General features: G+C 36.2%; 1 protein-coding gene across 3 annotated transcripts in view; it reads left to right on the forward strand.

Annotated features, from left to right (window-relative positions):
• Positions 1-17,652, forward strand: part of ZFYVE9 (zinc finger FYVE-type containing 9) — a gene marked incomplete at its 3' end in the record, with an annotated part of 130,264 nt that overhangs the window by 53,207 nt on the left and 59,405 nt on the right. For all 3 annotated transcript variants that reach the window (XM_079777030.1, XM_079777029.1, XM_079777031.1), the window contains one exon: positions 555-2,653. In XM_079777030.1, coding sequence (XP_079633156.1) covers positions 555-2,653 — 2,099 coding nt within the window. The remainder of the gene's footprint in view (positions 1-554; positions 2,654-17,652) is intronic.

Genomic DNA, 17,652 nt, shown 5'->3' on the forward strand with positions numbered 1-17,652 from the left:
CTCCTTTACTGTTGGTTTGTTTTTGACAGTTTTTAAGATAAAATTTACACACATTGAAATGTACAGACCTTAATTGTATATTTTTGACAGATTTATCCCATGTAACCCACATTCTACTCATGATGTAATTATAGAACATTATATCTCCACAGAAAGTTCCTTTCTTGTCCTTTCCACTCAATTACTATATCTTCATAACTTCTGATTTTTTTTTTCACCTTAGATTAGTCTTCACCCCGTGATGTACTTGGTCAATCCAAGGCCTTCCCCATTGCTGGTGGCCCTCCACCCCCCAAGTACAGTATTAGATTGAGGTAGAATTCTTTTGTTGTTTGGAATGTTGTGGGATATTACCACTCAGTGACATTTAATACAGGGAACAGTTACAAATATATTTTCTTATTCTTGGCTAAGAATTAGAAACTTTATATTCTAGGAATATTTTATTTTCAGATTATATTTGCAAATATAGTTAATTAATTTAGTTTTAGCTTTTCCAGTATTACTAGCAAACTTACTGTAATTATTTGTTGTTGTTTTTTTTTTTTTTTCAGATGAAACAGTTTCTCCTATTTTATTGGAAACAAAGTGGAATAAGATTCTAGATCCCCCCTCGCACCGACTGTCATTTAACCCTGCATTGGCCAGTGTGAATGAACCTGTAGTTTCTAATGAGTCACAACCACAATTGAAAGTCTTCTCTCTGGCTTATTCGGCTCCTCTGACCATACAAAGAGAGGACCATTGTGCTAATGGGCAGGACTGTAGTCTGAATCCAGAGGTCAACACAATGTGGATTGATGAAAATGCCATTGCAGAAGATCAGTTAATTAAGAGGAACTATAATCAAGATGATCAGTGCAGTACTGTTGAAGTGGGAGAGAAGAAATGTGGAAACCTAGCTTGTCTGCCAGATGAGAAGAATGTTCTTGTTGTAGCTGTCATGCATAACTGTGATAAAAGGACATTACAAAGCGATTTGCAGGATTGTAATAATTATAATAGTCAATCCCTCATGGATGCTTTTAGCTGTTCACTGGATAATGAAAACAGACAAACTGATCAATTTAGTTTTAATATAAATGGTTCCACTGAAAAAGATATGAACTCAGAGAAACAAATGGATCTATTTAATAGGCCAAGTGCAGAGGGGGATTCTGTTAAACATATATGTACTACTTCATCTGATAATCTAGCCAGTAGCTGTTCCCCTTCACAATTAAAGGATGATGAAAACATAGGTAGAGACCCCTCCATGTCTGTAATTACAAGTTTAACAGTTGATTCAGTAATCTCATCCCAGGGAACAGAGGAAGGTCCTGCTGTTAAAAAACAAGAGAACTATATGCCAGATGAGATTCTCACTGACAAAACCAACTCTCCTAGGACAGATACAGGGAGTTTAAACTCCTTTTCCCATTTGAGTGAGGGGATTTTGATGAAAAAAGAGCCAGCAGAGGAGATGACAACGGAAAAATCCATCCCACCTGGGTTACCTCTGCTTCTCAAACCAGACATGCATAATGGGTCTGGAAAGGATAACTGTGAACAGTTTTCAGATTGCCTTTTGCCCAGTGAAGTTAGAGCTGATGAAAATGAAGGTCGTGAGCATGAAGAAATTCTTGGCTCTACAGACCTTAATATGACAGAACATTTCTCTGAATCTCAGGAGATGGCTGATTGGAAATTGACTAAACTAAATGAGGTGAATGACAGCCACGTAAGTGAAGAAAAGGAGAAGTTTCTGCAGATGAATCAGCCTGAGGACACTTGCAATGATAGTGGAGGAGAGTGTGATAGAATGGCAGAAGCAGGTGTAAATTTAAAAGGAACTTTCATGAATGAAAGTGAAGGATGTGATTTCTCCACTGTTACTGATACACCAGCAGCAAATACTTCATCTAATTGTTGTGATTCCTATGGAATGCAGAGCCCAGTTGTTTGTTTTGTTCCAAAGACTTTACCCTCCAAAGAAGATTCAGTAACAGAAGAAAAGGAAATAGAGGAGAGCAAGTCAGAATGCTACTCAAATATCTATGAACAGAGAGGAAATGACATCACAGAAGGGAGTGGACTACTTTTAAACAGCACTGGTGACCTAATGAAGAAGAATTATTTACACAATTTCTCTAGCCAAGTTCCATCAGTGCTTGGGCAGTCTTCACCCAAGATAGCAAACCTGCAATCTGTCAGTGTTCCTTTTGGTGGTGCAAGACCCAAGCAACCTTCTAATCTTAAACTTCAAATTCCAAAGCCATTATCAGACCATTTACAAAACGACCTTCCTGCAAACAATGGAAATAATATTAAAAACAAAAATGATGTTCTTGGGAAAGCAAAAATAGGGGAAAATTCAGCAACCAATGCATGTAATGCCTCTTTGGGAAACATTTCTATTGCTGATGCAAATGGGGAACATTTAGAAAGTTATGAGTCTGGGATATCTAGTAGACCGGGTCTTGTGTTACCTCCAGATAGCCCAGATAATGATCTCAGAGCTGGTCAGTTTGGAATTTCTGCCAGAAAGCCATTTACCACCCTCGGTGAGGTGGCTCCAGTATGGGTACCAGATTCTCAGGCTCCAAATTGCATGAAATGTGAAGCCAGGTTTACTTTCACCAAAAGGAGGCATCATTGCAGAGCATGTGGGAAGGTAAGTTGTATCAGTTCAGAAATCTAGCATGCTCATTTTGTAATGCTCAATTAGAAATTAATAAAGGGAATAGTATAAGATGAACATACTTCTGATTGAGATGAACATTATAAATAGCTTTTGAACACCCAGTTCTAGTTCTAAGTAAAAAATGACCTCACTGATTATTGGTGTTTATATAAGGTTTTTGTTGCCAAGTCTTAAGCTGAATCAGTTTTCATGAACAGATGAGAATTGAGGAAGTATTAACTTTGTGGTTTCTATATTGATAGATACTTGGTTAATGGAATTGTTTGAAATAAGGAAGTTATTCTTTCGATTTAAGAAATGTTTGTGATTTAGTTCATTTTAAAAAAATATATATTTTTTTATTTCAGAGAGGAAGGGAGAAGGAGAGAGAGAGAAACATCAATGATGAGAGAGAATCATTGATTGGCTGCCTCCTGCATGCCCCCTACTGGGAATCAAGCACCCATCCCTGGCATGTACCCCGACCAGGAATCAAACCACGACCTTCTGGTTCATAGGTCAATGCTCAACCACTGAGCCAGACTGACTGGGCTTAGTTCATTTTTTTTAATTCTTGAGAAATTGAATATTACACTTAGAATCCATTGCAGTTTTTGCTGTAGGATTTTTGCTACTGTACTATACATTCTGGAACTTTTTATACACAATACACATAATTTTGTCTTTCCCCCCATATATCTTTGATACAAAAAGAGTTGAACACTACAAATTTTTGTGACAAGATTATAAGAATAGTTGATAATTGTTCTCTAAAATTCTGTTAGCTAGTAACATATCAACTTACTAGTTGTTTTTTTTTAAAGAAGAACTGTAAACGAGGAAGAAAGGAATGTGAGGTTTGGTGTCAAGTCTGGATTTGAACTTTAGCTTTGTTAATATTAATATAACTTTATTAAGCCTTAGTTTCTTTATATATACATACATATATATATGTATATATGTGTGTGTGTGTGTGTGTGTGTGTGTGTGTGTATATATATATATATATATATATATATATATAGATTTGAGAGAGGAAGAGAGAGATAGAAACATCAGTGATGAGAGGGAATCATTGATTGGCTGCCTCCTGCACGTTGGACCGAGCCCACAACCCAGGTATGTGCCCTTGACCATAATTGAACCTGGGACCCTTTGGTCCACAGGCCAATGCTCTATCCACAGAGCCAAACCGGCTAGGGCCTTAGTTTCTTTTTTGTTTGTTTGTTTTGGTTTTATTAATCCTCACATGAGGCTATTTTTCCATTGCTTTTCAGAGAGAGTGGAAGAGAGGGGTGGAGTGGGGGTCGGGGGGAGAGAGAGAGACAGACAGACAGACAGACAGACACATTGATGTGAGAGAGACACATGAACTGGTTGCCTCCTGCACTTGCCCAGACTGGGAGTAGGGAGCAAACTGGGAATCCAACCTGAGACCCTTCAGTGCATAGGCTGATGCTCTAACCATTGAGCACACCGGCCAGGGAGAGCCTTAGTTTTTCATAAAAAAAAACAAACACTAAAAAGATTAATAATTTTTATATATTAGGCTTTTATGAAAATTAAATGAGATTACAGATATAATAATAAGTGCTTAGTAATTAATCTCTACTTCCTTTCTTGCCTGATTTATTGGACAATTAGGATTAATTAGGATGTTTTCAACTTCAAGGAATAGAGTATCTGATCTAGTGACTTGACAAAAGTAACATTTTGCATAACAAGAAGCCTGCAGATACTCAGTTGTATCTAGGTTCGGTCAGGTTTACTGAAGTTCTCTTGGTCTTCCCCTCATGGTCTCAAAATAATGGCACAGCTCCAAGTATCAAGTCTAATGCAACAACTTAAGTGCAAAGAAACTGGTTGGGGGAACAAAAAATCCTGTTCTTCTTGCTGTCCCCTCATCAGAGAGGAAAGGATCCCCAGCAACTTTTTCAATTTATTGGCCAGTTTTAGACCACAGGTCCAGTTTTAGACCAATTATTGACAAAGGGAAACAGGATTGCCAGGACTGGCTAAGGCAAATTATGATTCATCCCCTGGGGCTGAGCCCAGTGTTGCCTGGGATTCTGTTAATAAGGAAAAGGGAGAGAATGGTTCCTGGGTGCAATCAGCAAGGGCTATTATAAGGTCCTAGCACAAAGCAACCAAATGGGGAGCAGGATGAAGTTAAACCTGCGACCAGGCTAACTGTTAGTCTCAGGTTATTAAAATTTGAAGAAAAGCAGGTGTCTAATTCATAAATATTTTTCAGTTTGAAGTAAACCTGTAGTCAGTAACAATCGGTTTTCTATTAGAAGATGAGAGTCAGTGTTTTTATTGTAGTTTTGCTGACTATGTGTAACACTTTCTGAACATTTTGCTTTCTTAAGGAAATAATAACACTTTTGTTCTAGACCAGCATATCTAAATGTAATGAGTAAATAGGAAAATTACTCATTTAGATGGAATTTTACGGAGTGGAATTTGTGAAATTTCTGAATTCATATGGCTATGGATTCATATTCTATCATTTATTTTCCCTTTTCATCTCCAGTAACCTCAGAGGTGTTCTATAAATTGATTAGATAATATTTGTAAAATTTTTTGAGCTCCTCAGAAGAAAAGGGTTTATAAACATAGGTATTCTTTTTCTAGGTATTAAATTAATCAGATTATACTGGGGATGTAATTAGAAAAATACCCCAAGTGCCCTGGCTGGTGTGGCTCATTAGTTGGAGTGTCAGATAGCGTACTGAAGGGTCGCAGGTTCAATTCCTGGTCAAGGGCATATACCTGGGTTTTGGCCCCCGGCCCCCCGCCGTGTGTCTCTCACATCAGTGTTTCTTTTTCTCTCTCTTTCTCTCCCTCCCTCCCTCCCTTCCATCCTTTCCATTCTATCTGAAAAGCAATGAAAAAAATATCCCCAGGTGAGGATTAACAAAAAGAAAAAACACCTCAAACAATGTAATTTTATAAAATAATGTTTACTATTGAAAAAAGAAATTTAGTTTGTTCCATTTTAGTAAAAAGTAAGCATATCCAGTAATTTCTCTTAATATCCATATCTAAATTCTCTTTATTGTATATAACAAATATGTATTAAGCATCTAATGTATGTAAGATTCTGGGCTAGGTATTGAGATTCAGAGATACATAAAATGAGATGTTTGTAATCAAGGGCACTGACTTCAGTACTGGAGAGAGGAGTATGTAGGACGAGTATTCTTGGAATTTTTAAAAAAATCCTAAAATAAAAATGTGCAGCACTGATCAGAGTAGACAGACTACCCCACAACAAATTATAATGCAGTGTATTAAGAGCCAGTTATGTGTGCTTTATGTTCATTCTCATTTAATCCCTATCACAGCCTTGAAGAATGGGTTAATTTTTCCTATTGACAGATCAAGAATTGGAGGCTCAGAGAGGTCAAGGAATATGCCCAGAGTCACAGCTTGAAAGGGCTTGAGCCAATTTCAAAGCTAATACTTTTCCCTTCTGTCATACTGCTTCCATCAATGATCATATCTCCTCATTCATACTAGCAGTATGAATAAAATATTTTAGGATCATTGAGGAATGAGAGTTTAGTTTTTCTAAGAATGGCAGTGGGAGTTAGGAATGTCATGATATCAGAAGTGACTAGAGGGTGATATAAAAAAGTAGATATCATTTATAGAACAAAGTTCTGAAGTATGTGAGAAAAATGGGATCACATCAGAGTACAGGTGAAGAATTTGCAGTAGGGAAAGGGAAATTCATCTCATAGGAGACTGGGTCAAGATAAAGTATACTTGAATATAGAAGGGATTAATAGAAAATTGAGAGAAATTATTTAGCATAGCATAAGGCTTATTTCAGCTCTTGATAAGTCGTATTTATTATAATTGTTATAACATTCATTTTGGTATGTTATTAAGTAGAATGTAAAGTAATTATGTTAGAATTTATGAAAGTTGAAGTACTCTAGCTTATTTCTATATTACTAAAATGGGGATCACAACATCTGGATTCCGTTAATTTCTTCATTGTTAATTGGAAAAGTATGCCACACTCTAAAATCCTCTGCAAATGTGTGTTTTATGATTTCATACATTAATTTAGATAATTGCTCCATATAGCAGTATAATTCCTACTTGTCCTATATATGCTAGGTATTAAATAAGAGTACAAAGAACTCCTTCTCCAAAAGGTGCTGAGTTCAAACTGTTACCATTATTATATATCCATATTAATTTCCTTTGTAAATCACTGATGCCAGTAGATTACAGTTATTCATCCTCTGTCAAGCTCCATTTATCATGAATATTTTGACTCTTTTTTTTATTTGACACTTGACTTCAGAGGTCTAAGAAAGCCATTGAGTTTCTAGTCATTTGCAAGGCTTTGTCACACTTTATCCATTACTGTCATTGATGTGACTGGTGCCAGCTGGTAAATGACTCTGTTCTATCTACTATTTGATAGAAGTATACATAAGAATAACCTTTAAAAGTAAAACTTTTTGAACTGATACTTATAGTTATTTTGTACTTGTTTGGCATGTTAGGAAAGATGAGAATAAAATAATATTTTTGAACACTTCCACTTTATGCTAGACTTATCTATTCTAACATGACAATTCTCAGAGATATACAGGTGAGAAAAATGCACCTCAGAAAGGTTAATAAGTATCTTGCCTAATTCTGAGTTTATAAACGAGAATGCATGGATTTTAACACAAATCTGTCCTACTCCAAAGCCCCATGTTCTTTTTACAACACTGGACATAGCAACAAAATTTATCTGTACTTGAGTTGCTTACTAGAAATATGTCATTGTCTTTAGGTGAACATTAGTTTTGGGCAATGGCGAAGGACTGGGAATTTGAGTATTTGAATTTTTAAGGAAGACAAAAATGCTGAATGATTGGTGCTATCAGGTGATGAGGGAGCCTAGTTAAAAGTTAGCAGGATTTTAGGTTATATTTCACCTATTAAGTCTTGAACTACAAAGTAGGAAAAGAACAATATGAGCACCAAATCACTGAATAAGGAGGGATTTAGTGATAACAGTATATACCACTCCAACTTACTATTTTTTCCACTTTGACTTAAAAAGTCAAAATCGATTAATTTTTGCTGCATAATGGCCTGAGTAGACAGAAGAGAGAGGAGAACTGTAGGAGAGGTAGTATAGAAAAGAGTACTGAAAAGGTATGAAAAGCTCTGGGCTTCTGTTTCTTTTCAGTAAAAGGACGGGATTGCATAGGCCTTATCTCTGATTCCCTGCAGCTCTTGGAAAAGCTAGTATGAAATTCTGTTTTAAAAAAGAAAGGAAAGAAAAGGAGACAAAGATTTATGCTAGCACTGAGTTATCACTAAACTTACTCATTAGCTAAGGTCACTTTGTAGGAAGAATATGCCATTAACCATTTTGAAACGGTGCTGAAAGTGTGTTTTCTGGAAGTCATCACAGACTGGAATGCTGTTTATCAAGGTGCCAAATATGTGGGCAACATTGAGGATTTTATTTTGATATTACTGGTTCCTTTTTTATTTATTCCTAATACTACTAATTTCTTCAGTATCCCTTTAGACACACACGATCTTCATTACCTATAGTTGAGAAAATAGCTTGATGACATGCATAATGTCAAAGTGGCATATTGAAAAATGATCTATATTAAGTTTTATTCTTCCCCCCCCCCCAGTCACTTTTAAATTGAACTTATTGGGCTAACATTTGGTTAATAAAATTATATAGGTTTCAGGTGTACAATTCAGGTGTACAATACATCATCTATATATTGTATTGTGTGTTCACCACTCCAAGTCAAATCTCCTTCCATCACTAGTTATCTCCCCATACCCTCTTCTACCTCCCCCAATCCCTCTTTCCCATAGGTAATCACCATACTGTTGTCTGTGTCTATGATCTTTTTCTTTTTTTGCTTAATCTCTTTACTTTTTTCACCCAGCCCCACAACCCACCTCCCCTCTTAGATTAATTTTCAATAATTCTAGAAATGTTCTCCCCTTCAGACACTTGGGATTATTGATACTTAATATATATCGAACACTTATAAATGTAATTATAAATGTCATATTTTATATAATTTTTGCATAATATATAAATTGTTTATAAGTTTATATTTATAAATTTTATGTAATATGCATTTATGTATAAAATGGCAAGTTACAGTCAGTATCTAACTCTGCTTTTTTTAAAAATATATTTATTTCAGAGAGGAAGGGAGAGGGAGAGAGAGAAACATCAATGATGAGAGGGAATCATTATTCGGCCGCCTCCTGCACGCCCCCTACTGGGGATCAAGCCTGCAACCCGAGCATGTGCCCTTGACCGGAATTGAACCCGGGACCCTTTAGTCCACAGGCTGATGCTCTATCCACTGAGCCAAACCGGCTAGGGCTCTAACTCTGCTTTTAAGTTGAATTAGTGGTCCATAGTAAAGTCAGGACTAATTTTATATATAAAGGTATATAACAACTATATAATAATATTTAGATGTTTATGTCATTATGCCATGTTTTTAGTTTAAGTGGGAAAATAAAAAATTAAAATATATTAAAAATAACTGTTTAATGGAGTTCCATTCAAGATGGTGCAGTAGGTAAATGCTATACTTGCATCCTCCCACAACGACATCGCAATTACAACTAAACTACAGAACAACCATCATTGAGAACTGCTTGAAGTCGAGCTGAACAGAAGTCCTATAGATAGGATATACTAGTACAGAAGAAACCACATTGAGACAGGTAGGAGGGGCAGAAACATGGAATAGGCGGGTCCCATACCTATGTGTGGTGGTTAAAAATCAGGAGGGATGCCCTGACAGGATTGGCTCAGTGGATAGAGCGTTGGCCTACAGACTGAAGGGTCCCAGGTTCAATTCCGGTCAAGGGCATGTACCTTGGTTGCGGGCACATCCCCAGTAGGGAGTGTGCAGGAGGCAGCTCATCGATGTTTCTAACTCTCTATCCCTCTCCCTTCCTCTCTGTAAAAAAATGAATAAAATATATTTTTAAAAAAATCAGGAGGGATAGCTCAGCTGTGGAGGTTCCCCCTGAAGAGCAAGGAGTCCCAGCCCCACACCAGGCCCCCGACCCAGGGTTCCAGTGCCAAGTCCCCATAACTTTTGGCTGTGAAAACCAGCGGAGATTATAGCTGAGTGAGACTCCCAGGTGGTCATCTTAAAGAGTCTGTGCATGGCCTACTCAGACTAACTTGCTCTGCATTCCAGCGCTGGGTCAGCAGCTGGAAAGGCTTCAGGGACATAAGGGGAGGAACTGGGTTGTCTGGCTTTGGGGCCAGGGCTGGAGGGGCAGCTTTCTTCCAGACAGAAGTGTTGGCTGAGGCCATTTTTCCTTTCCAAACCTTACCCCTCTGTTTTGCATACTGACAACTGTAAACCTACTTTTGCCAACCTCTGTACATGACAATGTTAACTCTACTTGGTTATTTGATATTGAGAAATAGTTAATTTTTTAAAGGTGTGATAATGGTATTGTTATGTTAAAGTCATACCTATGTTAAGATATATATGAACTATTTAAAGATTAAATGATGTCTGAGGTTTGTTTAAAAACTAGAGGCCCCGCGCATGGATTTGTGATTCACGCACCGGTGGGGTCCCTTGGCCTGGCCTGTGGGGATTGGTCTGAATCCGGCTCTCTGACATCCCCTGAGGGGTCCCAGATTGCGAGAGGGCTCAGGCCAGGCTGAGGGACCCCACCGGTGCACGATGGGCTGAGGAGGGACTGCAGGAGGGCTCCAGGGCGCATCCGGCCTGTCTCGCCCAGTCCTGATGGGCTGGACTCCAGCAGCAAGCTAACCTACCAGTCGGAGCGTCTGCCCCCTGGTGGTCAGTGCATGTCATAGCGACTGGTTGAACAAATGATCGAACACAGCTTATTAGGCTTTTATTATGTAGGATGATTAAATGGGGGATAACTGGGTGAGGATTGACTTTAATAATTGTTTTATCTGGGTAATGGGCATTTGGGGGTTTGTTATGTTGTTCTGTCTACTTTTATATAATTGAAGATTTTTCTAATAAGTTTAAAAAATGAATGGCTGGAATATTAAATAGGGATATGTTTTATAATTGCTTGCCTTTTACAAATTAGCACTTTTTAACACATACAAAACTTACAATGCAATATAAGTGTTATCTACAAGGTAGTAACAGAATATATAAAAATTAATTCATAGTTTATTAAAGAAAGTGAGCCTAATAGCTTCAAACAAGTTTAAAGATTTATGTTTAATGTTGTTTACTTATAATTTTGGTGTTGTATCTTTCTGTTTACATGGCTTAACTTGGAAATAAAGTTGAAAGGTTAAATTAGAAACTCTTTGTTAGCCCTGTCTGTGATACACTTTTAAAGCAACTCTGATTATTGTTTTCAGTTAATAACAGTAAAGTTTGGACAGGCGCAGGGTTGGAATTTGTTTGAATTGCTTAAGTTCTTACTATATTGATTTTGGTATTTTTAAAGGTGTGGATAATGGTATTGTTATGTTAAAGCAATGTTAAGGTACTCTTCTGAATTTAAGAATTTTTACAAGTTGTTACTGTGATTGGTCTTTGTGAATAGCTGGATATTGGTCAGTTACATGCACTTTCCTATTCTTGCAAGGCAGTTATTTTTGACATAATTACAGGGCTTTTTGAAGACTTGGGGCATCATTTTTTCCACTTTCTAATATGAAAGGAAATAAGTGAGCATTTGATTATTTAAATTTTCAAGAATTGCAAAGAAATGTTATTCACACTGTAAGGTGGTATAAATAGGCACAAATGGTACTTGAATATGAAGCTGGTTTATAAATTTGGCAGTAAGATTTGTTATGAGGGAAGCCATAAATGGGAAATTTTAAAAAGAGCATCATGATACACTTATATTATGTGCTGCGTTTTACATGTATTATCTCACTTAATATCCATAAAAGCCTTATGAGGAGAATAATTAATATTTCAATTTTACATATGAGAAAAAACTGAGGTTCACAGAGTTTAAATTATTCACATAAAGTCATTTGGCTAGTGAATGATAAAGTTAAGATTGGAACCCATAAGTGCCACATTAAAGAAAATTACATGTAGCCTGGTCATCGTGGCTCAGTGGTTGAGCATTGACCTATGAACCAGGAGTTCACAGTTGGATTCCTGGTTAGGGCACATGCCAGGGTGCAGGCTTGATCCCCAGAAGGGGGCATGAAAGAAGCAGCTAATCGATGATTCTCTCTCATCATTGATGTTTCTATCGCTCTCTCCCACTCTGAAATCAATATATTTTATTGATTTTTTACAGAGAGAAAGAGAGAGAGAGAGAGAGTTAGAAACATTGATGAGAGAGAAACATCAATCAGCTGCTTCCTGCACACTCCCTACTGGGGATGTGCCCGCAACCCAGGTACATGCCTTTGATCGTAATCGAACCTTGGACCCTTGAGTCCACAGGCCGACGCTCTATCCACTGAACCAAACCGGTTAGGGCAAAAATACATTTTTAAAAATTACATGTAAACACACAAATGAAACATTTTAACCAACACTTTAACTGGAAGATTGTATAGCATATGTATTATAAATCATAATTTGTTTTTTTACTGTTAGGTCATACAGATCCTGTCATTTAAGGTCATTCGTAACCATTTGGCCTATAAAACTTGAGGTCACTATTATTAATAAGCTGCTTAATATGTGCTTGTCATTGTTCAAGTTGTGAATTTGGGCATGTACAATTTAGCCCTTCCTAGATAAGTGCATATTAATGTTTTTCTCCATTCATGTATTCATTTGTGCAATAATTTTACTAATCAAGGAAATAATAAACATTTGTCTAGTGCCTATTTTGTTTCAGTGTGATAGCACTGAAATACTTTAGTCTGTTGCTCCATGGCATTTACATTCTAGTTTGGGAAAATAGAGAATAAATGCAATAGTTTGCAGTAGATTGTGTTCGTTGTAATAAAGTATGTGGTATGATATTTCAGCAATTTAAGTTAAGTTTTTATATATAAATATGTAATTCTTTTTCTAGACCAATGGTTCCCAACCTTTTTTTGGCCATGCCCCATCTAAGCATCTCTAAAATCCTGGTGCCCTCCCTGTTACATAAAATTCTTATTCAAAAAGTGAACTTCTGTTCACATGGGAGAAACCTAAAAGGCCATTAACTTGGTCTAAACAAGCTTCAGAGAACATGGCATCCATGAAAGAGAAAAATAAAAGAATGAAAGGACAGTTGAAGTAACTGAGGAAGAAATCACTGAGAAATTGTTAAAAAAATAATAACATGAAGTGATATGAAAAATAGCAAATAAAGTTTCAAAACATAATAGAGAACTGAAATGCACAAATATGTCACAATATATATTTATATACTGTATGTGAGGCTTCTAGAACCATAAGAAATGCAAAAAATTTACTGTTAATAACTCATTCTTGAATTGCTCCCCTTAAAAATCAATTTGCCCTCCTCTGGGGCATGTGCCCTACGTTGGGAACCACTGTTGTAGACTGATTTTATTCTTTGACTCTGTGCCTCTAGCTCAGAAAACTGGGGAACATACTTAGATGATGTTTGAAATGTGGTGGGATATTTTTTATTGTCATAGTAACTGGGGTTGCTGATAGCATTTAGTAATCTGGGACCAGGGCTGTTAACTATCCTGTGGTAATAAATGGGGCAGTGCTGTCCAGTGGAGAATTAGCCCACCCAAAATGCCGAGTGCACTTGTTGAGAAACACTGACTAACCTGGTTCATGGGAGGCAAATTCTGGTACTTTTAAATCCAGGATTACTAACCCTTGCTTAGTGCTTCAAATCTCTTCTGCTTATTTTTCTATTAGATTTAGGTACTAATTTAAATACTTATTCTATTGACCTGAGTATTTTATTACATCATAGCCTTTGTCTTTTTGAGAACAGGGTCAATGTTTCTAGGTTTTTTATCAATTTTGTATTGCGGTACACTATGTCAGTCACAGACACTGTCCAATGTTGTGGTATATGTGACATTCGATTTCCACGTAGTTCTCTGGCCTGGGTGATTCTACAGAAATGCATCCTCTACCTGTGTCTCATTTCCTCTCCATTCTAGGTAGTTCTTGGCAAGTCATCTACTTTTCTAACTTCTGTGCCTTTTTCTAATCCCATTGGAAACATAAAGGATCCACCCCACACTATTGTTAGGCCCATGGGATATTGGGAAGGATGGATATTCTTGGGTCTTTCTGTTTAACTGCATTATGCTGCCCCCTACCTTAGTTTTTCAAAAAGATAATTTTGTGGGATTCTTTTTGTGTTCTTTTTCTTTTCTTCATTTTTGCTCGTGGTTATTTTGCCAAAGCACAAGCCCTCTTTCCACTTCTAAAAGTTCCCAACTGTATTAGTTTCCTAAGGCTGCTGTATAGGATACCACTAACTGGGTGTCTAAACAACTGAAATTTATTGTGTTACAATTCCATAGGGTAGAAGTCTGACATTGAGGTAATGACAAGAGTTAGTTCGTTCTGAGGGCTGTGAGGGAAGGATGTGTTCCATATGTTTCTCCTTGACTTGTAGATGGCTGTGTTTATATTCAGATGTTATTCTCTCTGTATATGTGTATTGTGTCCAACTTTTTCCTATTATAAGGTCACCAGTCATGTTGGATTAGGAGCCCACCCTAATGACCTCATTTTAACTTGATTACCTCTGTAAAGACCCTGTCTCCAAATGAGGTCACATTCTGAAGAATTGGGGGTTAAGACTTCAACATATTTATTTGGTGCAGACATAATGCAACTTGTAACATCAACTTAATATTATTTTTTCTTCCATATTTTTAAATACAGAAAACAATCTCAAAATAAATATTCCAATCTAACATCTAAAAATTACATAAAATATAAAAAGTGAAAGAAAAAGGCCCTATTTCTATCCACTGTCTTACTCCAACTTATTTTACTTTACTTTTCCATGTTAGTCGGTACAAACAGAACTGTCTTATTCTTTTTACAGCCTGAATAGTACAAACAGAATGATCTCATTCTTTTTTACAGACTGAATTCCATTTTATGATTGATTATACTCAGTTTAATTGTTCCAGTACAGTTTGGGTTATTTATAACTTTTGGTTATTATAAGCTGTATATAGATAATTTTTGTGTACATCTCTTTATACATGTAGAAGTTCTTAGTAGGCCATATCTTTAAAATTGCATGTGTTGGGTCAAAAGGAATGAACACTTAAAAATTTTAGAGATATTGTTAAATTAACTTACCGATTTATAATATCACTAGCAGGATATAAGAGAAAGTTTATCTTTTCTCTGCACCCTCACCACCATTGGATAATATCAGGTTTTTTTAAAAAAAATCTTTGCTTGTACAGTAGGAAAAAATACATCATTTAAAATTTTTTATTGTCATGAGTGATATTTAATATATCTATATTTGTTGACCATTTAATATATTTTTTGTGAATTGTGTGAGTTCTTTGCATCTTTTTCCTTGAAGGTATGTGTATTTTTTATTAGTTTATTGAAGCTTTTAATATATAATGAATCTTAGCTCTTTGTTATATATGGCACAAATATTTTATCCAGTCTGTTATTTTATTCTTTTTGATGCTGTTATAAATGGATTTGTTTTCATAATTTCCTTTTCAGATTGTTCATTATTAGTGTATAGAAACGCAACTGATTTTTTTTTTTTTTGTGGACATATGTTTTCATTTCTGTTACACATACATTTAGGAGTAGAAATGCTGGATCATGAAATATGCATATATTCAGATATTATGGATACCAATCCATAATGGTCATACCAATTTACACTCCTGCCATTAGTACATGAGAATTTCAGTTGCTCCATATCCCTATCAATACATACTTGGGTTTTTTTTTTTTTAATTTTAATCATTCTACTGGGTGTGTGATAGTTTTAATTTGAATTTCCCTAATGACAAATTATTTCAAGCATCTTTTTGTGAGTTTATTGGCCATTCAAATATCCTCTTTTGTGACAGATTTGTTCAAGTTTTTCGATTATTTTTTATTTTTATTCTTTATTGATTAAGGTATTACATATGTGTCCTTATCCCCTCATTGCCCCCCCCATCCTCCCACTCATGCCCTCACCCCCCTGGTGTCTGTGTTCATTGGTTAGGCTTATATGCATGCATACAAGTCCTTTAGTTGATCTCTCCCCCTTACCCCCACCCTCCCCTACCTTCCCTTTGAGGTTTAACGGTCTGATCGACGCTTCTCTGTTTCTGGATCTGTTTTTGTTCATCAGTTTATGTTGTTCATTATATTCTACAAATGAGTGAGATCATGTGATATTTATCTTTCTCTGACTGGCTTATTTCGCTTAGCATAATGCTTTTCAGATTGTTCATTATTAGTGTATAGAAATGCAACTGATTTTTGTGTGTTGACTTTGTATCCCGCAACTTTGCTGAATTCATTTATTAGTTCTAACAGTGTTTGTTTTTTTTGGGGTGTGTGTGTGTGTGTGTGTGTGTGTGTGTGTGTAATCTTTAGGGTTTTCTACATACAAGATCATATCATCTGCAGACATATAATTTTACTTCTTGTTCAATTATATGCCTTTATTTATTTTTTATTGCCTAATTACTTTGGCTAGAACTTCCAGTATAATGTTGAAAAGAAGATGGGAAAGCAGGCATACTTGCCTTGTTCTTGATCTTAGAGGAAAAGGCTTTCTGTATTTCACCATTGAGTATGATGTTTGCTGTGGCTTTTTCACATGTGGACTTTATTACATTGTGGTATTTTCCTTCTATTTCTAGTTTTTTTAGTGTTTTTGTTATTAAGAGTGTTGAATTTTTTCAAATGCCTTTTCTGCATCAATTGAGATGATCATTTGGGGTTTTCCCCTTCATTCTGTTAATGTATATTATGTTGATTGATTTTTGTATGTTGAACCATCCCAAATTTATTCTTTCTCCCCTCCATTTCTCCTCTATACTGTAACAATGCAGATATAGTCATGTCTTTATCTGATTAAAATATTTAAGTGATTTCCCATTGATGTAATAAAAAGACCAAAATTATTCATACAACCTGTAGAACCTTTGCTTGGTCTGGCCTTCTCTTATTCCATGCAGCCCTTAATTCTCAGGTCTCTAGCGACATTAACTTGTTTTTACTTCCTTGATGGAGCCATCCTTCTTCCCCTAATGGAACCTGTGCACATGCCATTTCCTCTGCTTATTATTGTTTCACTTCTTAGTAACATTTTATGCATAGAAAACCTTTACCCATACTTCAGATTTTATCTCTGTCATTTCCTAAATAAAACCTTCCCTGACCCTGCCAATCCAGTAAGCCTAGATTACATGATCTTTTTTTTTTACTATGCAGTTTTTTGCAGCAAGTAATTTTACATGTACTTTGTATGATTGTTTGATTTTTAGATTATAACCTCCATAGACCGTTAATTCCACAAAGGCAAGGACTATGTCTGTTTGATCACTGCCACACCCAATGGGGTAGCATGGTGCCCAGCACGTCAGGGCTCAAATATCTGTGGAGTAAATGAATAAATTGTGTCTTGGTTTTACCTCTTGATTAGAAAGGTAATTAAAGGATTTAAGGAAGGTAAACATAATTAAATTTACATTTTAAAAAGCTCTGTCATTTCACATTTGGGTGAAAGATGAATTGGGAAGATGTATCTGAAGATTAGAAAGACAGATAATTGATATGATGATATTTTAGGCTTCAGATTATAAAGGCCTGAAAAAAGGCAGCAGTATTAGTGATGGAGAGGAAGAGTGGGGAGAACTGTTTAAGAGGGAAAACCAACAGGACCTAGTGACTGACTGGATGTGGTCATGATGAGGGAGAAGGAAAAGTCAAGTCTCTGGGTGAATTCATGAAATACATGAATTAGTATGAGGCAATATATCACATAGTGGTTAAGAACAGAGCCTGTAGAAGCTTATGTAACTTACTAGCTGTACGACTGAGCATTTGTTTATTTAA

Source organism: Cnephaeus nilssonii (genome assembly GCF_951640355.1).
Source record: "Cnephaeus nilssonii genome assembly, chromosome: 7".
NCBI classification, from domain to species: domain Eukaryota; kingdom Metazoa; phylum Chordata; class Mammalia; order Chiroptera; family Vespertilionidae; genus Cnephaeus; species Cnephaeus nilssonii.